Source organism: Muscardinus avellanarius (genome assembly GCF_963383645.1).
Source record: "Muscardinus avellanarius genome assembly, chromosome: 3".
Lineage (NCBI taxonomy): Eukaryota > Metazoa > Chordata > Mammalia > Rodentia > Gliridae > Muscardinus > Muscardinus avellanarius.
Genome location: NC_137788.1, coordinates 125,946,928 through 125,969,626, shown reverse-complemented (window position 1 = coordinate 125,969,626; position 22,699 = coordinate 125,946,928). Strand labels below are relative to the sequence as shown.

The 22,699-nt window shown below is 44.9% G+C and overlaps 1 protein-coding gene across 1 annotated transcript in view; it reads left to right on the top strand.

Annotated features, from left to right (window-relative positions):
- ANXA2 (annexin A2) overlaps positions 1-18,375 on the top strand; it is a gene marked incomplete at its 5' end in the record, with an annotated part of 35,032 nt that extends 16,657 nt beyond the window's left edge. Inside the window, 10 exons of the mRNA XM_080692109.1 lie at positions 1,454-1,548; positions 5,861-5,974; positions 9,667-9,757; positions 10,977-11,056; positions 12,204-12,263; positions 14,561-14,654; positions 15,081-15,176; positions 15,829-15,887; positions 16,900-17,022; positions 18,174-18,375. Coding sequence (XP_080548235.1) covers positions 1,454-1,548; positions 5,861-5,974; positions 9,667-9,757; positions 10,977-11,056; positions 12,204-12,263; positions 14,561-14,654; positions 15,081-15,176; positions 15,829-15,887; positions 16,900-17,022; positions 18,174-18,233 — 872 coding nt within the window. The 3' untranslated portion in view covers positions 18,234-18,375. The remainder of the gene's footprint in view (positions 1-1,453; positions 1,549-5,860; positions 5,975-9,666; positions 9,758-10,976; positions 11,057-12,203; positions 12,264-14,560; positions 14,655-15,080; positions 15,177-15,828; positions 15,888-16,899; positions 17,023-18,173) is intronic.
- Between the last annotated feature and the right edge of the window lie 4,324 nt (positions 18,376-22,699).

The window sequence follows — 22,699 nt, the reverse complement described above, 5'->3', positions numbered from 1 at the left end:
TATATTGTGAATAATTTTTATATCAATAACTCTATGCCATTATCTTAAACAAATACATAGTATTCTATTATGTGGACAAAAGAACATTTAATCGGTCTCTTACTGGACAGAGCCCCCTTCTTTATTTTTTGATACCATGTACGAGGCTGAAATAATCATCTTTGAAGCTGACTCATATATAGCAGTTGGATTTCAATGTTTACATTGGCTACTCTCGAAATCACAACTAAATTATAGATGTTTCAGTTGAGATAACCAACATATTGGTATGAACTCACTTTGAAATGAGTAAGTATATAATTTTTTTAAATGTTATTTTTATACCCAGAAATTTGAACTTTGTGCTTTTGATCTTTCTAACATACTTGAGAGGTCAAGAAACCTCTGTTGGTCTGCTCATTGCTTTTGCCTCAAAGCATTACCGTCCTGGCCTTTCTGTTCTGTGGGACTCCTCTGATTTCCTTTAAGCCAGGCTATTTGCAGTTTGCGAGTGACCTTGTGGGCTTAGAGACTCTGCTCTGTCATCCTGGAATTACCTAGCCAGTTATTGCAAAGACTTTTCCTTTTTATTAAACAAAGTTCATAATCAGTCGGGAGAGAGACCTTTCACATTCCGAATCCCTAAAATCATGCTTTCTTAAGTTAAATGCATGTTGGGAGTATTTCTGATAGAAAATTGGAAACTTTCAGATACCAGAAGGCATTGCTTATCTTTGTAAATACACATGTTCCAATTAAAATAGGTACTAAAATATTTTGGTGGCACTTCAAAACTCCCAATTTAGATTTAATTTAGATTAAAACACTTACTCTTTTTAATAAAGTTATAAAATTGATTATTAAAATTGCCTATTGAAGATTAAAGGCAGTGGAACGTTTATTTTCCTTACAAAATACATTAGTCTTCAATAATCATGATTACATTAATCAATTATGCTCTTAAAATACAACTGTCATATTAAATCTGACTCATTTGTCACCGCAGTTTCTATAATTATAGAAATTATACCTAGCTGCTTATACAGCCATAATCCTGTAATAAATATAAATAATTGTCTCTATTAATTCATTTTGCAGTTACTGTCTATTAAATCCCCAGTTAAAGAGCAATTTGGAGACCTTCCTTTAAAATCCTTCTAAATCTTGTTCCATTTGACCGCTAAAGCTGCACAAATGTTCCTCCTACTGTTGATTTTAGAAACTGGTTTATGAATAAAATAAGTTTTTTAGTACAGATATTTAAAAGGTCCATGTAGGCTTGAGGTTTGAGGCTTCCAGGAATAGAAATGAAAAGAGGGTGTACATTTCAGGTGGTAGCGCACTGACCATAAAAGAGAAAACTAATCTTGATATTCTGGTATGTCTGTTTGCAAAACTCTGCCTGCACCCTTCTATCTAAGCCCAATTGTAAGAATAATGGTTGCGTAACTCTCTACAACTTGTGTTTCCGTAGGTGTCGATGAGGTCACCATCGTCAACATTTTGACTAACCGCAGCAATGCTCAGAGACAGGATATTGCCTTCGCCTACCAGAGAAGGACCAAAAAGGTATGGGCAGTTTGGGGGCTGGAGGGCACGCCTTACTGAATTTCACTTCCTTAGACGTTGCTTTTCTTTTTCTGAGTTGTGACTCACACCAGCCAGAGCCTTCTAGAACCTGTGGATATCTATCTTATATCCTTGTAAGAGGGAGCTCGTGTATGAAGACAGTACCCTTTATTCCAACACCCTGTTATTCCATTCCAGCATATGTGGAGGCAGCAGTTCTGGGGAGAGAGAGTTGGGAAGGAGTAAAGAATGACAACAGTGATAATTATGGGTGCCTTTTATTGAATGAATTATTGGTGTCTTAGTGCCAGGCATTGTGCTCAGTACCAGCTCATTTCATCTTTAACTTTTCCTGTTTTCTTTTTTTACTTTTTTTTTTTAAGGTGCTGGGTATTGAACCCAGGAACATTCTACCTCCAAGCTGCACCCCAGCCCTTATTTATTTATTTATTTATTTATTTATTTATTTATTTATTTAGAAACAAGGTTTTGCAGCCGGGCACGGTGGCGCATACTTGTAATCCCGTGCTTGGGAGGCTGAGACAGGAGGATCACACAGTTTTCAAAGCCAGCCTCAACTGCTTAGTGAGGCTCTCAGCAACTTAGTGAGACCCTGTTTCCAAATAAAGTATAAAATAGGTCTGGGGATATAGCCCGGAGGTAGAAAAGCCTCTGGGTTCCACCCCCAGGAACACCAAAAAAAAAAAGAAACAAGGCTTTGCTCAGCTGCTGAGGGTAATCCTGAACTGCGATCCTCCTGCCTCAGCTTCCCAAGTACTGGGGTTACAAGTATGTGCCACCATGGCCGGCTTCTGCCTACTCTTGATAAGCTGTTTCTAATTTAACTTTAGGACTCTAGCTTGTCCCCAGTTCTGATCCTAATACCTCCTCCCATTCTTAAAAACAAAACAAAACACTTGAATGCTTAGGAGTTTTTCCGTGATGGGTGTAGTTGGCAGTGCATTTGTTTGGTCTTTACCAGACTGTCTTCAACACACTATCTTCCACGACTTAAAGACTCTGTGTGCTTGCTTGTCCACTAGTGTTTAAGGAGCAGCCAGCGCTTATTCATCCCTTATTTTGTTGCAGTGCTAGGAATTTTTATTTTAAGGATATGTTGTTTTATTTTTAACTTCTTGCTATTAAAAGCTTTTGATTTATTCTCGGGCGGTGCAGTAAGAGTGGCTTCCTGCGGCTCCCGTTTGACGAGGGCTTTCACTCCCAGCTCCTAGAGGTGAGCTGGAAAGACTCTGGAAGCGACTTTCTGTCTGGAGGATTGACACGGCCACCAGCGTCCTGGGAGCTGCAGGTCGAGTCTTGCCGTAGCCCCCTCCTTCACTCCCCAGCACAGTTGGAAAGGACAGAAATAGGAAAGCAGCTGGCTTCTTTCATCCCATAAGAATTAAAATTCTTCTTCTACTAGGCTTATATTAAATCTTCCTTAGTGAGGCATAGAGGGGAGTGTTTTATTTCTGCAGCTTCCCCGAAGGATTTATGAGCTAGGAGAGCCAAGTTTCTGTTGGAGCAGAAGGTCCACCGCTTTGGACAGTAGGCAAATACTTGCTCATTCAGCCTGACGCTTGCAGAGTGCGGTCTGGAACACCTTACGGATTCACAAACATGGAGGCCCGGATCTGGATTTCAGATGGGATACATGGAGAACAAAGCTCTTACACACCCTGTTGGATAGAAGATATTGCCAGAATCTTGGTGGGGGTTAGCAACAACACAGGCTTTTCTGTGCACTGCCCATGGATTCTATTTTAAAATTGAGGATTGAACCCAGGAACATTTGCTCTCCAAGCTACACTCCAGTCCTTTGTTTTTGGTACTGGGGGTTGAACCCAGGGACATTCTACCTACCCAGCCCTTTTCATGTGTGTGTGTGTGTGTGTGTGTGTGTGTGTGTGTGTGTGTTTCTTTTAAAATTTGAAACGAAATCTTGCTAAGTTGCTGAGGCTGGTTTCCAACCTGTGATATTCAGCCTCCCAAGGGCTGAAATCACAGGCATGCGTGGTCACCATGCCTGGCTTCCTATGGATTTTTTTTTTTTTTTTTTGGTGGTACTGGGGTTCCTGGAAACCTTTCTACTTCCGGGCTACCAGGCCTTTTATGTATATATATATATTGGAAACAGGGTCTCTTAAGCCAGCAAGGCTGGCTTCAAACCTGTGCAATCCTCCTGTCTCCACCTCCCAAGCGTGGGGATTACAAGCATGCACCACCACACCCGGCTTCCTATGAATTCTTAGTGGCCCCTCAGCCTTTGGCTAGGGAGACTTTTACTTTTACAGAAACACTCATAACTACTTGAAAGCTTCTGAAGGAAATCCCGGAAGCCCTGTGAGCTGTTTGCAGAGCACTGTGATGCTGTGGAACCAGGCTGCCCTGGTTGGGTTGTGAGTTTGAAGACCTGGGCACAGCTGGCTGGCGTGGAGAGGAGCTGAGAGAAGAGGAGTTTTGTTTGCTTGGTTGCTTGTTTCATGTTTAAGTAAATGTCAGGTGCAAGGTTTTATTATGTTGAAAATGGTCTTGTTTTGTTTTTTTTTTTTGGTGGTACTGGGGGTGGAACCCGGAGACTTTCTACCTCTGGGCTATACTCCCAGACCTATTTTCTATTTTATTTGGAAACAGGGTCTCACTAAGTTGCTGAGAGCCTCACTAAGTAGCTGAGGCTGGCTTCAAACCTGTGTGATCCTCCTGTCTCAGCCTCCCAAGCACTGGGATTATAAGCATGTGCCATCACACCTGGCTTGAAAATGCTTTTTTAATCAGTCATTTCTGGAATTTTCATTAAGCACAAAGCCTGGTGCTGACCATGATAAGAAATGAGAAGTCGAATACCCATAGGGTTTCAGAAGTGAGGAAGCCAGTAGGTGCCCAGATGCCATTTGAAGTTTGAACAGAGAACAGCACTGGGGAATGTCAGGGGTGGGTTAGATGTGGGATCCCCTGACCTCACAGTTCCAGATTGGAAAACTTGAGCAAAAATTGGGATGTTTTGCTTTGAAAACCCCCTCCTAGGTGCCATGTGTTCTTAGGACACTGGGTAACGGAGACAAGTAGGTGGTGGAAGGTCTGGGCCACGGTTTCTCCTGTCCACGTCAGTTCTAACGTACTTGAGACATGTGCATGGCTTGAGAAGGCCGTCTCTGCAGCAAGCTGCACTCCACTTCTTAGAGCTTTCAGGAGGCGCCTCCCGGGGCTCCACACATAGGTGTCATGAGTGCTACTGCAGGAGGGAAGGAAAGTGGGGAGAGAAGAAAACAGTGGAAAGACAGAAGAAAATAATTGCAGTGGTAGAGTTCATCCAGGAAGCATCTGTAAAAGCTACATTGAATTAGAGTTATCTGTTTGCATATAAGGAGCGTCAGACCTCTTACTTAAACACTGGGCTCATGATGACAGTGGAATCCTTATGATGGAGCAGGCAGCAGCGAAGTCAGGGGCCCCAGGGCTTTGGCTCCCCATTGTCTCCGTTAACACGGTCCTAATTTAGCATGGACAAATTGATGTTTCTTGTATGAGATGGAGTGTTTTGTCCGGGGAAGCTTCATAACCCACTCCAGCCATGTTGGCGCCTGCGGTTCCTTCTGGAGGCTTTGAGGCACCACCCTGGGCAGCTGCTAATGCACTTTTGCAGACTCTCAGCAGCCACAAGGACTCTGTTTCCCAGGAGGCCCCAGTTCCAGCCACGTCCTCCTTGGCCGGGATCTTACACCAGAAGGTGCCTCTGCCCCAGGTGCTAGCACTCTCACATGTGTCCTGGGGACCTCCACACTCAGAGCTTATTTTTCTTTTTACTTATTTTTTTTCATGTGTTATGTGTTTTTTAATTGTAATTTTATTAGCGCATATTAAGTTGCTGAGGCTGGCCTCGAACCTGTGATCCTTCTGCCTTGTGATTACAGACAGGTGCCAGCACCTGGCTTATTACCTCATGTTGAGTGTACAGGTGAGGGGTTTCTCTCTCACTTCTGTCCATGTACAGAACCCCTATGCCCTTTGCTGCCGTCCCCTCTCCCACCTGGAACCCCCTGAGGAGTTGCGTGCCACTCTAGCTGGAGTGATTAGGGAAGACGCAGTCAGCTCAGCTTCTAAAGGATTTGCTTACAGCAAAACCTGGTCATTAGGTTTCTGTCACCTGTGTCCAATGAAGGGAAGCCGTTGGGGGAGTCTGACCCCAGCGTGGTCAAAGGCCCCCAACCTGCTTTGCAAACAGTCCTCTTGCTTTGTTTTTCTCACTCGGCAGTTTTAAAGTGAATATTGCTCGCCAGTGATGTTTCCTATGTGATTGCCTGTTTCTCTACAGGAACTTCCGTCAGCACTGAAGTCAGCCTTATCTGGCCACCTGGAGACAGTGATTTTGGGGCTATTGAAGACACCTGCTCAGTACGATGCTTCTGAACTAAAAGCCTCCATGAAGGTAAACACATGTGAGATATCAGCTTTGTCAATCTGCTACTAATATTTGTGAATTATAGCTTTCTGAGTGTAATTAGGTGATTTTCAGTTTTGTTGAATTCTCATTTGGAATCTTTTTTTTTTTTTTTTAATGAACTGAAGCTTATAAGTTTCAGGATTTGTACCAAAAATATTTCAATTACTTTTTTTTAAGACTGCAAGAAATTTCATGTTGTTGAGAAGCCAGTTACCAGCTGCTTCTACTTGGCACCTGGGTGATTGGAATGCCATTTGGGAAAACTACTTCCTTGATTACACTTCCTCCTTAAAAGATGTGTTGTGATATTAAAGAGAAAGAAAAACTCATTGCTTTGTTAGGAGGAGCTTGCGAATTCTGCCCACGCTTTCATGGGCCTCTCTTTCAGCTCTGACCTTCTCTGTCAGATTTCATTGTTTATTTCAAATCCTGGCAATACCAGAGCAGCACACTGCACATTAGAGGTGATTTTAGATTGTGAATGGTCAGTCTTGCAGTGCATATTATCTCTTTTGTGAAGTTATTTTGAACTTAGAAGTTTAGGTTATCAGCAAAATTTCTAGGTTGGAAATCCTCTAAATTTTGTTCATACCTAAAATATCAGATTTTTTTTAAATGTAGTAGATGCATAAATGTATGTAACTGCAGAGCATATGGACCCTTTTCACAGTGTGCGTTTGTGCTGCTTTGAGTAATCTGATACTGCCCTCTGCTGATGCAACAGGGTAAAGCCTTCGTGGCGGGGGGTGGGGGTGGGGGACGTCATAGTTTTGATTTTTTATTCTGAGTGAGTTTTCTGTGATGCCAATGTCTCTGAGTTGTGAACAGACCGAGCTGTAAGCCTGTCACCAGAGCTAATGCCACAGTTCAGTTGTCATTCTTCTCCCAGAGAGCACCTTGAGAGAGAGGCTGCTTCACACACGGGACATTTCAAGGGCCCCAGACCCAATGGCTCAGGGCTGCTTCAAGATTTGCTGTTAAATCTCTGTCTTCCTTCAGTTCATGCCCATTTTATTTGAGCATACTTGTTCTGGGTGTCCTACGAAGTGTATACTGCAGGAGAGATATAATTAAGAAAGGTAACATGTCAGCAACGCTTAATGACGTGGCTTGATAAGAGAGCGCCTCTGAATACTGAGTCCTTGGGCCTTTGGAGCCACGCAGGAGCCAGCATTGCCTAAGTTTCTCCTGACCATCAACACTTCAGATGGGTTTACCTTATTTTCATCCAGATTCCACCTAGTTGCAATTGATGTGGTTTTACTAGTATCTATTACCGGGTATTCGTGACTTGAAGCTGACCCATTTGCGCTGTCATTCACTGTTGGAATCTATGTAATTGGACCCAGTGAAAGGTGCTCTAACTGCTAAAGCTTTGACCTCGTGCCAGCTCTTCCATTAGCCATCACAGTTGAGTACCCCTCTGAAATGAATAGAGCTTGAAGTGACATTACTGAACTACGGTTAAAAAAAAGTCTGTTTTGACTTGTGGCGATACCGGTGGCAGTATTTACCATATGTTCCAAGAGCAGTTGCCCTTGTGACAGGAATCGTGGGTAATTTGAGGGAAGCTTGGTCTGAGTTTTGGAAATTACCAAGGTCACCTTGAAATGCAGAGATGAAATTACTGTTAGAATTCTCGGATATTAACACTGGCATATCATTGACCGAGGAAACAAATCATATAGTTCTAAGCCTGTTTTTCCTTCCTACAGTGTCAAGATTTAGCATTTCTTTCAAAACATTAGTTACTTTTAGACTACATTTCTATCATCCTTGAGGTTGAAAAACTGCTCCTCCGTAAAATATTCAGAGATGCTTGGTAGTCATTTTATAGCATCTACGTAGAATGCTGTGTGGACCTTTTGCTAATAAGGGAAGGATTCTTGGCTTTGGTGGAACCTCTACAAATCACGATTAAAAACCCTGGAAGAAGAGCCATTGGCTCAAAGATTAGATTACAAATAATATTCAAAATTAAGCCATTCACCTGAGGCTTAGCTTAGATGCTGCGAACCACATTTTCAGGGGCCTATAAACTCCAATAAGTTTAATTAATAGCTGACATACTTTTCATGTGGATAAGGAAGTTTCTCATTGTATTAACACCTTATAATTGATTTACATTTTAAACAGTTGTAATTCTACTTAGTTCAAAGTGATATTTTCATATTTGGGAAGACAAGTATTAGAGAATCCTGATTATTAAATCTTGACTTTGATCATGAAGCCAGCTTTGAAATACACATTTCACTGAGTCCTTTCAAGCTGTCTGGCATACTCAAAAGTGTATATATTAAATCACTCATCAAACTCTTACTCCTTAATAAAGTGTTGGTACCTAGGTTTATTTGGCACTTCATTATTTTCCTTTGCTTCCCTAAAATGCCCAAAGAGTGTATGATAATCAAGCAAAAATAGAAGCACAAAAATGAAATTTTTAACATTAACCCAATTTTACATTTCAAAGACAAGAAGCTAAAAATTTTATCTCAGCTGTACTTTTCTCTGGTAAGAAGATGGATGCTGGCTGCAAATGACAGCATCAAATTTCCTTCTTTCTTATTTTTGTGACACTGGAACTGAACTAAGGAGCATTCTACCTCCAAGATCTACCCTGGCCCTTTTAATTTTTTGTTTTGAAACAGTCTAAGTTTCTGGCAGCCCCACTAAGTTTCTGAGGCTATCCTTGAACCTGTGATCTTACTGTCTCAGGCTTCCAAGTACTGGAATTACAGGTGCACCACCAAGCCCAGATTCAAATTTTTGTATTCCTTTATTTTAGATTAGTAAAAAGAGTTGCTAAAGCCAGGCGTGGTGGCGCACGGTTGTAATCCCCATGCTTGGGAGGCTGAGACAGGAGGATCATGTAGGTTCGAAGCCAGCCTCAGGTACTCAGTGAGGCTCTCAGCAACTTAGTGAGACCCTGTTTCCAAATAAAGTATAAAATAGTTCTGGGAGTGTAGCCTGGGGGTAGAAAGCCTATTCCCAGCTATTATAATAGTGATTGAGTATTACAGAAAAACAAAGTAAAATTAGGAGGAAGAAAGAGTTACTTTACAAAGCCATCATCAGGAGGCAACCACTTTCAATATTTTGGTGTATTTTGTTGCTATTTATTCCCATTCTCATTCATTTTTTTTGTTTGTTTTAACACAGTTAAATTCAAACATGCCACTTATACCATCTTGTGTCCTGGGGAAGCATTTTTAAAATTTTTTCCCTCCTCCCGTCCTCTTCTTCCTTTCCTTCCTCCCTCCCTCCCTCCGTTCTTTCTCTCTCTCTCTCTCTCAGTACTGGGGATTGAACCCAAGGGCATACTGTCTCTGCCTTAGGCATACTACCCCTTTTTATTTTTTGCTTTGAAACAGAGTCTCACTAAGTTGCTGAGAACCTTGCTATGTTGCTGAGGCTGGTTGTGAACCTACAATCTTCCTTTCTCGGTCTCACAAGTACTGGGATTATGGGTATGTGCTATCACACCCAGCTGGGAAGCATTTTTTAAAGGAATAGAAAATATTATTTTGTGCAGAGGAATGTATTACAGATTATGCCATGGAACTGTAGAAAGAAAAATGCTAACAGACCCAATCCATGTTTGCAATATACCTGTTGGAGATGAGAAAGTAGGCCAATAAGGAGGAAGTTTGCTGATGTCTGTGCATCTTGGTTCACAGGGGCTGGGAACTGATGAGGACTCCCTCATTGAGATCATCTGCTCGAGAACCAACCAGGAACTGCAGGAAATTAACAGAGTCTATAAGGAAAGTGAGTAGCCTTATGTCTGCGTTCCCCTCTCTGCCCAGGTCCTGTGACTCCATCATGGCGTCCTGGGCTAATGTTGGGGATGGATGCTCAGATTTTAGATATGTTGCAGTAGCCGGCATCTTTGCCTTTCAGGCAAGATTGGACATGGTCCAGGTTTGCCACCTGAATTTCACTAGAACTTTAGCAGAAGGATAGATAGGATAGATAGGAAGAAAAGGAAACAAAATCTATTTATTTTTTTTTCATGGTACTAGGTTGAACCCAGGGGCATTCTACTGAGCTACTCCTCCGGCCCTATTTTTTTTTTTTTTAAACAACGTCTCAATAGGTTGATGAGAGTCTCACTACTTGTTGAAACTGTCCTCAAACCTGTGATTCTCCTGTGTCAGCCTTCTAAGTACTGGGATTACAGGCATGCACCACCATGCCCAGCTATTAGATGTAAGAGGGAGAAGGAGGTCTTGTACTGGGGTCCCATGTACTGGGTGCCATTCAGTGCCTGCCTGAGTGAGCCCTAGCTCTGGATAGTAGGAGAATGATTACAGAGGACCTGTGGACCTCTGTGTACCCCGCAGCACAGGAGGCAGTGGGCAGAATAAATAACGCAACTTACACCTGTGTGGAAACTATTTTAAATAATGAAATACAAATTCATTCAAAAGTAGTTTGCCATGGTTTGTTTTCTCAGTTTGTTAATAACAAAGTATAAGTGTGTGTTTCTACAAGTTTTTTCTTTGTTTGTTTAAAATGAGTTCAGAGTCAAAAAGGCTAGCAACTGTATTTTTTTTATGGAACCCAGGGGCATTCCACCTCTGAGCTATACCCCCAGCCCTATTTCTTATTCTTTAGTTTGAAACAGGGTCTCACTAAGTTGCGGAGGACCTCACTAAGTAGCTGAGGCTGGCTGCAAACTTGTAATCCTCCTGTCTCAGCCTCCCAAGTACCGGGATGACAAGGGTACACCACCCTTGTCATATTTTAACTATATTTTAACTATAAGAGTTCCTGGTCAAACTAAGCCTTAGGACTCCTGATTTGATTTAGACCTCTCTGTCCCTTGTCACTGATCCTTACCGTGGCTCTAACGGACTGAGAGGGAGCCTTCCCCACGGGTTTGGGTACGGAGCTCCTGTGGCACTGGGGGCCTCAGTGGGTGGGAGGGTGGCTGGGTGCTGTTTGCACAGCAGGAACCTTCAAAGCAGATGTGTCGTTTCCCAAGTGTACAAGACTGACCTGGAGAAGGACATCGTTTCTGACACGTCTGGGGACTTCCGCAAGCTGATGGTCGCCCTCGCAAAGGTTGGTTTCTTGGTTTGTTTCTTTGGCCCTGCTGCCTCCAAGGCAAGCCTCACGCCTCGTTCTATACTTAGGAGCAAATTAACTAAGCCTTGGTGCCTGCGTCAGAAATTGCCTACGTTTCCAACCGCGGGCTCTTACCGTCACTGCAGAGCTGTCGTTTTGGATAATAGGGCTCCTTATCCTGAGAAACTGTGTGGGCAACTGGACTTTGGGGGCCAGAGGAAGAACGGGCAGATCCTAAGTTCCAGACTGGATTTATGTGCCAACTTGTGCTGTGTGACCTAGGGAAGGTCACTTTGCCTCTACCTGAGGCCACACGAGGCCCACAGGAAAGCACCCTTCCTATTCCTTTCTCTTCTCCGTTTTTTTCTTTTCTTTTCTTTCTTTCTTTCTTTTTTTTTTTTTGTGGAACTGGGGGTGGAACCCAGGGGCATTCTACCTCCTAGCTACACCCCCAGCCATATTTTTTAGTATTTTATTTTTTGAAACAGGGTCTCACTGAGTTGCAAAGGGCCTTACTAAGTAGCTGAGGCTGTCCGCGAATTGTGATCCTCCAGTCTCAGCCTCCCAAATGCTAGGATTACAAGAGTGCGCCACCACGCCCGCCTAGTGCATGTGCTGCCTCTACCCGTGCTGTCTGTGGTGTGCAGAACGTGCCTCTCCTCACCAGCCTTTTCTTCAGCTCTGGGTTGAGCTCAGGCTCCACCCACTCTTCCCAGACCTGGCCCATGTTGCTCCCTGAGAGAGCTCTGCCTTCCCTCTTCTTTCATGGCTTCTTAATGCATGAGCTTGCCTTGTTTTTCGACCGTTTGTTTCAATCTCATTTCTCCATCTGGATTGCAAGGTCTCTGAAGGAAAGGGTTAAATGTCTTCTGCTTTCTTTGGGGGAGGGGCATTCTGCAGGGTGCTTGGCCAGGCCTGGTACCCAGGAAGGCCGGTGATGGGGTGATGGTGAGGCGGGGCGGCCACTTCACTGCCTTGACTGTTTCACAACCGTTGGTCTCGTTTAGATTCAAAGTGAAAAGAAAAGTTGTAGTTGGGTATTTGTTCAGGAAATTAATAGTGCTTACACGAATTGGAGAGAAAACACTTTCGGTTTTAAAATACACACATAAATAGATCTGACGTCCTCTTTCTTCCCCTGTAGGGCAGAAGAGCAGAGGATGGTTCTGTCATTGATTATGAACTGATTGACCAGGATGCCCGGGTAAGTATCAAGCTCTAAGGTTTGGATTTTATTTTCGGGTAAATCTGTATAGTCATCTATTTCTGTGTAACAAGTTACCACCAAACATACTGACTTAAAACCACAGTTATTATCTCTGAGTCTCTGTGGGCTGGGAATTGGACAGTGGCTTGGCCAGTGGGTCTAGCTCAGAGTGTCTGTGAAGTTGCAGACAAAACGTTGGCCAGGGCTGTGGTCACTGTGGGCTTGACGGGGTCAGGGGGATCTCTTTCCAAGATGGCTCACCCTGTGAGTCCTATGCTGGCAGGAGACATTCGTAGCTCTCCAGGTAGGCCTCTCTACAGGGTTGCTTGGGTGTTCTCACAGCATGGCTGCTGGCTTTCCTCAGAGTGGTCCAGGAAGAATGTCCCAGAGTCTTTTATAACCTAGTTCCAGAGCCATACATTCTCTCTTCTGTCATACTTTGTTCATTAGAAATGAACCCCCAAGCCATGCATAGTGGCACACACTTATAATCTCAGTACTTGAGAGGCTGAGACGGAGGATCGCAAATTCACAGCCAGCCTTGGCAACTTAGCGAGGCCCTCTGCAACTTAGTGAGACCCTGTTTCCAAATAAAGGAATAAAATAGGGCTAGGGGTGTAGCATGGAGATAGAATGCCCCTGGGTTCCATCCTCTGTTCCACAAAAAAAAAAAAAAAGAAAGAAAAATAAAAAAGAAATGAGCATTTACTTGACTCTAGCTTGCAGATAATAGGAAGGGAATTAGGCTCCACCTTGGAAGGGAGGATGTCAAAGAATGCCCCTGGGTTTAATCCCCAGTACTGGAAAAAAAAAATTCATGTCCTAGCTGGTCGTGGTGGCGCACGCTTGTAATCCCTGTGCTTGGGAGGTGGAGACAGGAGGATCGCATCGCGCAGGTTTGAAGCCAGCCGCACTGGCTTAAGAGACCCTGTTTCCAAATAAAAATATACAAAAAAAGGTCTGGGAGTATAGCCCGGAAGTAGAAGGGCTTCCAGGAACCCCACTACCACCAAAAAATAAAAAATAAAATTCATGTCCATATTTTAAGCCCACAACAGTCTGAGAATATGAGTTTCATTTTCCCTTTCTGGGAACAGTATTTATTAGAAGGTATTCCCTTATCATGCTGGCACTAATTACTGGACTGATAGCTGACTCAGACACTCATTCAGGCTTTGCCTGGATGGAAGCCCAGTGTCCACAGGGTGGGTTTGCCTGTGCAGCCAACAGAGTGAGTGGGGGGCACAGATGGGGAAGGCAGGGCCAGGGCTAGGGAGGCTTTCTGCTCCGCTGTGGCGGGAGCAGAGGAGGCCAGCGGAGATCTCTTCTTTTTTCGCTCACTAAATCTTTGTTATAATCATTGAAAACAATTTGTGAGGCCAAATGAGACAGCGCTGAACTATTTCCTTATCTAGAGGGTCAACAGTTATCTCAATGCAGAAAAGATGAATTTAAATTCATTTTAGTTTTAAAATTAAACATAGTCTGCACAGTACTTTCAGCAAGAGATAGAGAAGAGTGTTAAATACAGTATAGAAACTGGGTTTGAAGATGGTGGCGGATTCCTTGTATAAACCTTTTTTCTTCTTGACATTCTTGCATTTATATATTTATGTGTGTATGTCTGATGTATTTATTTATTTATTTATTTTACTTGTGGTACTGGGGATTGAACCCAGGAGTAGTCTACCTATGAGCTATACTTCCAGCTCTTCTTATTTTTTTATTTTTATTTTTTGAAACAGGGTCTTGCTAAGTTGCTGAGGGTCGAAGTTGCTGAGGCTGGTCTCAAACCTGTGATCCTTCTGTCTCAGCCTCTTAAGAATTAGGATTACAAGCATGTGCCCCCATGCCTGGCTGACCCTCTTACAATTCTCAGCATACCTTACAGCTTTTACATTTTCCAGAAACTGCAAATGGACTGGCTCCTTTCCCTATTCTATTATTTTCGGGGTCTCTGAGAAGCCCGGGTAGGGGTGTCTTCTTTGTATGAATAGAGTGTCTTAGTCTTCCTACATATGAAAAGCTTTCGTCTTTCATGTTCAAGAAAGGAGATTTGCACAGCCCCAATCTCCTGAAAAATATTTTTTTGTGTCTGTCTGTACGTACTTAAGAAAGGTCACTTATAAGAAAGATTTTTTTTACCTAGTCAGTGAGGTTTTGACCACGCCTACACTGCAATCACCCTTTCTCATTCGGCATTTTGAATGTGTAGCTTTGGATTCTTTGCTTGGCATCTCTTACAACCTTGTTCTGATGGTGCGTTAACCTTTCCTGGTTGGCTGTGCTCATAGGATCTCTACGATGCTGGAGTGAAGAGGAAAGGGACCGACGTTCCCAAGTGGATCAGCATCATGACGGAGCGGAGCGTGTGCCACCTGCAGAAAGGTGGGTGGGTGTCACCCTGACGCTGTCCACACCTGGGGGCTCTCAGGAGGGCGGGGAGGGCGTCTGCTGGGCTGTGAGGACAGGCTCACTCTCCTCTTGGCGCTCCTGCAGGCTCCCCTGCTTTTCTTCACCAAATCCACTTGCCTTCTTTTCTCATTCTGGATCCTTCTTTGACTGAGGTGTTTCCCATGATTAGCACTTAGCTTGCTTCCTCTTCTTGTCTGAGGTCCATTTTATCTCACTATATCTGTTGAATTAGGAGACTTGGCTGGGCGCTCTGTACTCTTTCTGGTGATGGTGGCGTCTGTGGCCTGGGCAGTGCCACCTGGGGCAGGTGCCTGCCCAGTTCCTTCTTCTTGTCTGGTGTGTAGCTATGCGGGTGGTTTGACCAGTGGTTCTGTGGTAATTATTGTTGTTCTGCCTTAGTCTTTGATAGGTACAAGAGCTACAGCCCCTATGACATGTTAGAAAGCATCAAGAAGGAGGTCAAGGGAGACCTGGAAAATGCTTTCCTGAACCTGGGTAAGTAAGTTATCCCATTGGTCCCTAGTGGACCTCAGCTCCCAGTGGACAGTCACAGTCAGAAAGAACAAGTGGCCCCCTCCTAAGTCAAGTGTGTTTGGGAGGTATGGCTTCTATGCCTGATTTGAATAATCAGTTATCATACATTTATATCTTTATTACCTCAATTATATCAACTTAAGGATATGGAATTGACGAAGGGCTGCAGTGGGTAGAGCAGAGCATTGCGAGGCAGGAGGAAGACCTTATGCAAAGAGAGGGCCTCTGTTCTCACACGTGCCCGCGGGGCTTTGTGGCCCTTGGCGTACCCTGGTTGAGCACCACAGTGGGGCTCAGTATCTCAGAGTTGCCAGGTCACTGGGTTTTTCTTTCTGCAGTCTGTTGCATCAGATGGTCTCTGGCTGGTTTGAGGCCAGCCTCAGCAAATTAGCAAAACTCCAGCAGCCAAGACTTTGTTTCCAAAAAAAAAAAAAAATTAAAGGGCTGGAGATGTGTTGCTTAGAGGTTGAATGACTCCAGTACCTGTGCACACACACATGCACACACACACAAAGATAACATTATTTGGTTAGTGCCCCAGGGTCAGGACCCATCTCCCTGTGGTGCTCTAGGGATGAACAGCCGCGCCCTGACACCTTTCTTCTCTCCACAGTTCAGTGCATTCAGAACAAGCCCCTGTATTTTGCTGATCGGCTGTACGACTCCATGAAGGTAAGGGCAGCTGGCCAATAGGCTAGATTGCCACACTGGGTTCTTCTTTTGTGCCCCAAACTCAGACCCTTTGGCTAGGATGGAGGAAGGGACACCAGTATTTGAGTGCAGGAGTACACTAGCCAACTGTGGCTGGATCTGACAAGTGAGAGGTGCACGAGTCCACCTTCTTGGAGTTGCTTGAGCATGGATTCGGTACAGAAGAGAAAGTGCTAGGTGCAGAGTGGCAGTGGTATCTGCTTCCTCTGGGGTTGTTCACTGATTTCATTAGATGACTCCCAGAGTTAAGACAAGCAAGGACAGGAGGAACTGGTAATCACCCACTGTGCGGCAGCCATGGTGCCCCTTACTTTCCCTTAAATCCCGCAGGAAACCCCGCGAGGCTTAGGTTGTTTATGTAATGAGTATGAAGGGAACTGGCGCTCACAGGCCTCACCTGCTTGAGGTTACACAGAAGCTCTGCTCCTGCATCTCGCTGACGCCAGCAAACCCATCCCACCTCCCATACCTCAAACACGCAGACCTGGCCTCCACGACTTTGTTGCTGCCCTCTGGAACACCTCCTATCTGCACTGCCTCTCTGCCCTCTGCCCATGGGTTCTGTGTGAGAAAGGACCCCTTCCTTGATGCTGCGGGCCTGAGGCTCTGGATTAGACTCAAGGGTCCATACTGCCCACACCATCCCATTGGCGCAGAGCCACAAAAAACTGTTGGTCATCCTCTCTAAGCCCCGGAGAGTCAGGAGCATTAGTTATGTATGGGAACTTGCAGGCTTCTTGAGCGGAGCCTTGCAGGAGAAGGTATAATTTACTGAACGTGCAGATCTGGGTTTGTTCTGATCAAATCGGGTGGGGTTTGGAATTCCAAGGTGGTCATTTTTCTTGCAGTATGGTGTTACCATTGTGTTTTCAATCACAAGCATCATGGACCATGTCTGTGCCAGAAAACCTACTAGGTGCTTTTCTCTGGCAATCTAAGAGAATTTAACCCGAAGCATCAACTTGACTTTCAGGGCAAAGGGACTCGCGATAAGGTCCTGATCAGAATCATGGTCTCCCGCAGTGAAGTGGACATGTTGAAAATTCGGTCTGAATTCAAGAGGAAGTACGGCAAGTCCCTGTACTCGTACATCCAGGTAAGGCCCCTGGTGCTGGGCTGGCTTTGCCTTGCTGTCCACAGGGCCTGGAATGTCTGCTCAGAACAGTGGCCAGGCGGAGATGTTTCTGCTTTCCAATTCTCTGGGGGAGGAAATGTTGGTCATCAAATATCAAGGATTCATTTTGAAAGAATTAGTTGTGATTTGCCCTGGACTCTGTAGAACCAGGCCAGCCAGTATTTTCTATTTCCACATTTGCTACTCTGCAATGGCCATTGGTGCTTGAAGGCCAATTAAGGCTTACATTCCATGATGCTTCCTCAGAAGCCCTGACAGACATGCAGTTAATCAGAACTCCCATCTCTTCTCTCAGTTTAGCCCTCGTCCCTTCTGGAGGAGGGAACATTAGTGTGGAAGGCGCTGCTGCTCCAGCAGCTGCAGTATCACCAGCATAGTTCAGCTGGGCTTTGCAACCCCTGTGTATATGGTCCTGAAATTCCCAAAGGCACAGGTGTGGTTCCTTGGGAGAAGTCTAGAGGTGGGTTTGGTAGACGCAGGTTTATTAGGGTGCATGTTTAAGGTTGAGGTACCAGTTAGATTCTTAATAATTGTTTAATCCAACTCATTAGCTTATTTCCACGTAACCTTAAGAATCCATGGAACAGGCTGGGAGTGGTGGCGCACACCTGTAATCCTAGTGACTCTGAAGGCCTGAGGCAGGAAGATAAGTTTAAGATCAGACTGGCAAAGTTAGCAAAACCCTGTCTCAAAAAGTAGAAGGTGCTGGAGGTGTAGCTCAGTGATAGAATGGCCCTGGGTTCAATCCCCATATCAGGAAGAAAAATATATCACACAGCAGTAGAGTGAGGAGGTGAAATACCTGTCCACTGTGTCGGGGAAGGACCGGAGAGGAGAGTGGGGCTGCTTGCAGGACCTGGCTGCAAGAAGATCCTGCAGTGGCGGCACCTCTCTGCTCTCACGGTTGCCCTGGAACTTGAAATCTCTCAAGCACCTTTTAGACCGTGCCCCAAAGAGCCAGCTGGGCTCTCCAGGGTGTGGCTGTGGCCCTCTAGCGGCCAAGAGAAGACCCGCAGAATCTCTGTCCTGGGAGAGGCTCTGCTGCTAGTGCATCACCCTGGAGTTTGCTCTTTTTTCTGATACATTTCTCTTTTCTCCTTGGCCGCTTGCAGCAAGACACCAAGGGCGACTACCAGAAAGCGCTGCTGTACCTGTGTGGTGGGGACGACTAAAGCAGAATCCAGCGTGGGCGCTCGGAACCGGCGCCGTGCCCCCTAATGTACCAGAGGATCAGCTTGACTAACAGACCCCGTGCCGCCCGCCCGCGAAAATATGCTAGCCTCCCTCAGCCCTGATTGTAGGTGCCCAAGCATGGCCTGGCTTCCTTCCCACCCAGTCTCTCCCTTAAGCCAAAGAGATGAGCATTCCAAGGAGTTGGAAGTGGAGTCTATGATGTGAAACATTTTGCATCTTGTGTATTGTGTCATGAATAAACTGAATTTTTACTTTAGAAACAAGTACTTCTTTGGCCTTGCTTTCCATTTAATTTCATGAAAAATATCACAGACATGCTTGGGATGTACCTTTGGGCTGGTGTGGCTGTCCCCAGAGGAGAAGGCTCTAGAATGGAGCTGTCTGGTAGCTACTACCCAGATGTGGCTATTTAAGTATAAATGAGTTTAAATTATAGAAAGTTAAAGAGCCAGGCATGGTGGCACACATTTGTAATGCCAGTGCTTAGGAGGCTGAGATAGGAGGATCTCAGGTTTAGGGACAGCCTCAGCTACTTAGTGAGGCCCTCTGCAACTTAGTGAGACCCTGTTTCAAATAAAGAATAAAAATAGGGCTGGGGGTGCAGCTCAGAGGTGGAATGCCCCTGGGTTCAATCCTCAGTACTGAAAAAAAGAAAAAGAAAAAGAAAAAAAGTTAAAGCCATGTGTGGTGACATGTACTGGTAATACTAGTACTTGGATGCCTAAGACAGAAGGAGTGCAGGTTCAAGGCCAGCCTCAGCAACTTAGATTAGTGAGACCCTGTTTCAAAATAAAAAAATAAAAGGGGCTGGAGGTGCTACTTGGAGATAGAAATTGTCCCTGAGTTCAATACTCAGTACCACACACATACATAAAAATGAGGTCAAGTTAAAAATACATTACTTCAGTCCAGCCATTTCAGATGCTTGGTGAGCAGAGCTTATTGACCAGTGCAGGAGGAGAACATTTCCATCACAATAGAATGTTCTGTGGGGAGCCCTCTGTGTGCAGGGGAGGAGAGGGCAAAAGGGGGGTGGCATCCTAGGGTGGCTCCTCATCTTCCTGCCTTCCAGTAGGTAAATTAAATGAAAACAAGCATGTGTGGTGGCCACAGATGGAGAGAGGGGTTGGGGAGGAGGAGTCTGTGTAGTAAATATTGTACATGTCTGTAGGAGTCGGTGTGAATAACAGTCTCCCCTGCCCTCAAGCCCGCCTGCCAGCCAGTGAGGTTGGGGTGCTCCTGTGAAGGAGGGCTGAGGGCAGTGGGCTGGAGGCACAGGGAGGGGTGCCGTCTTCTGCTGGGTGGCTTCGGGAAGGAAACACCTGAGCTCTGCCCTAACATTTAAGATGGGATTTGATAGCTGGGAGGAAGCTTTCCATGCAGATGCTTATGGCTCAGCAAATAATAGGTCACCATGCAACTGGTACACCTTCCAAAGGCATGGTGGCCCATGCAGAGGATGTGTGCCTGCAACTCCCCTCCGCACCAGCTGGTGGCCTTGCTTAGAGCCACCTGCTTCCTGTCTGGTGTCTGTGCATGAATAGACTTTACATAATAATCATGTGTGTATCTGCACCTGGTGGCGCATGCCTGTAGTCCCAGCATTTGGGAGGCTGAGACAGGAGGATCTCAGGTTTGAGAGCAGCCCCAGCTAATTAGTAAGGACATCTGTAACTTAAAAGAAACATAGAGCCGGGTGTGGGGGCGCATGCTTGTAATCCCCGTGCTTGGGAGGCGGAGACAGGAGGATTGCGCAGGTTCGATAGCTTAAGAAACCCTGTTTCCAAATTTAAAAAAATATATAAAATAGGTCTGGGAGTATAGCCCAGAGGGAGAAGGGTTTCCAGGAACCCCAGTACCACCAAAACAAAACAAAACAAAAACAAACAACAACAACAAAAAAAAACATAGAAATTGGGCATGGTAGAGTATGCTTGTAATTACAGTACTTGGGAAGCTGAGACAGGAGGGTCACAGGTTCATGGCCAGCCTCAGCTACTTAGTGAGGCCCTCTGCAACTTAGTGAGACCCTGTTTTAAAATAAAGAATAAAAAATAGGGTTGGGGGTGTAGCTCAGAGCAGAATGCCCTGGGTTCAATCCTCAGTTCTTCCCTCAAAAATATAGAGAATAAAAATAGGGCTGGGGGTATAGCTTGGAGGTAGAATCCCCCTGAGTTCCATCCTCAGCACAGCAGCAACAAGAAGCCTGTGTGCACGTGTGTGCATTTGTGTCTCTCTGTTCATGGCTGTGAAGTGAAGGTGCTGGGCTGTTGTTTCTTCTTTTTTTTTTTCTTCTTTCTTTCTCCTTCCTTCCTTCCTTCTTTTCTTTTTTTGTGGTACTGGGTATTGAGCACAGGGGGATTCTACCTCCAAGCAACACCCTCAGCCCTTTTTATTTTTTGTTTAGAAGCAGGTTCTTGAAGGTTGCGGACAGTCTCGCTATGTTGTTAAGCCTATTCTCAAATCTGTGGTCCTCCTGTCTCAGCCTCCCAAGTATTGGAATTACAGGTATGTGTGCCCCCACACCTGGCAAAGGTGCTTTATATGAGCTGCTAGCCCGGGGCCCTGTGGACTTTCCCTAGGCAGAGAGTAAGGCTAAGCAGGAGAATGGTGACATCTCCCACTACACATCCTTCAGAGCATCCTCTGTCAACCGCTAAATCTTGACCCCTGGCCAATGCAGAGTGAACTCACTAGTCTGTGGGGACCAGGAGGTTATGGAAATAAATGTGGGAACTGGGCCAGCTGGGCAGAAGTGGGGACTCTAGGGAAATGGAGGATGCCTGCCTGCTTTGAACACTCAAGTTCAGTTAAGACAACTACAGTAGCAGCAACTGTGTTGACCAAGTTCATCCGATTTGCTGTTGTGACCCTGTAGAAAACTTTAGATGGAAATTTGGAAGGAGCGTGGCTCTTGGGTCACTAAGTGGCCCTTTAAAGCCACTGAGATATTCTTTCAAAAACAGGTTATGCAAAAATGTGGCCTTCTATGCACATTAGAATTGATGCCCCAGATCCCAAAATATACTCTTTCTTGTGCTCGGGGCAGAGTTCAAGAAACTGCAGAAGCAGCAGGACCTTTCTATTTAACCCCAAATTATTGTGCTACATTCAAAATTGATAGGGCAGAGGCTGTTAGGAGCAATGTTTGAGAGTAGGAAGTGTTTAGACTTTCTTCCCTTTCACCAAAAAAGGACATTTCAGAGCCAGGTGTGGTGGCACGTGCTTGTAATCCTAGTACTTGGGAGGCTGAGACGGCAGGAGTGCAATATCAAGTACAGCCGCAGCAACTTAACGAGTCCCTATTTCAAAATAAAAATTAAAATAGGGCTGTGAAGGCAGCTTAGAGGTAGAGTGTCCTTGGGTTCAATTCCCAGGGACACACTCACACACACACACACACACTTGTGCACACTTTTCAGGCTTTAAGGGAGCAGCAGTGGAAGGGGAAGGTAAGCAGCTTCAGTCTGGCTGGCCTGGATTCTCTGGCAGGTACGAGGAAAACTCTACAGGGCAGGCTGGCAGAAGAGAGGCTCCTTTATACCTATGACCTCTTCCAAAGCTGCCTCCTGTGTCTCCTCCATGTGGAGCCACGGTTGTCTAATGTTTTCCAAAACTGACAGCAAGGATACATGGAATTTGGTATCATTTTCTTCTGGATTCCAGTCTGTCTGCCTCTATCAAGCTGTCCAAACAATTTCTTGAAACAATGACAACCATCTGGAGGTTTGAATATTCTTCCAAGCAATTTTACTTTGCAAAGAGAAGGGAAAGAGCGTTGGGCAGGATTTTGCATTTTGTGAGCTGATAACATTTTATTTTATTTGGTTGTGTGTGTGTGTGTGTGTGTGTGTGTGTGTGTGCACATCTGTATGTGTATGTATGTGTGTGTGTTACTAAGGATTGAACTCAGAAGTATTCCACCTCTAGACTATACTCCCAGACCCATTTTATTATTTATTTATTTATTTATTTATTTATTTATTTATTTAATTTTGAAACAGAGTCTTGTTCAGTTGCTGAGGCTGGTTTTGAACCTGCAACCCTCCTGTCTCAGCCTCCCAAGTTCTGGGATTACAGGTGTGCACCACCACGCCCAGCTTTGATCTTATTCTTGGAGGAATAAAAGTCAATAGATGTGCAGCATAGCCACGGTGATGCTGTGGGCAGGAACATGATATCTCCCCTCATCTAGGTAGTAGTGCTGGGCAAGGCTGCCATGTTGCATGACCTAACACACTCTCCACATTATAGTCTCTGTGTTATTTCCTCCAAAGTTGTAGAGTTGGCCAAACACGATGGCTAGATATTGTGACTTGTAGTTGTGCATCAGGTGGTCTATTAGATGTTTTGCTGGAGTTGGCTTCCAGATTAAAAAGTAAGAAAATGAACTTTCTTGGACACTAATAGATTAACCCCTCGAGGTTCCCACCCATTTTACTGG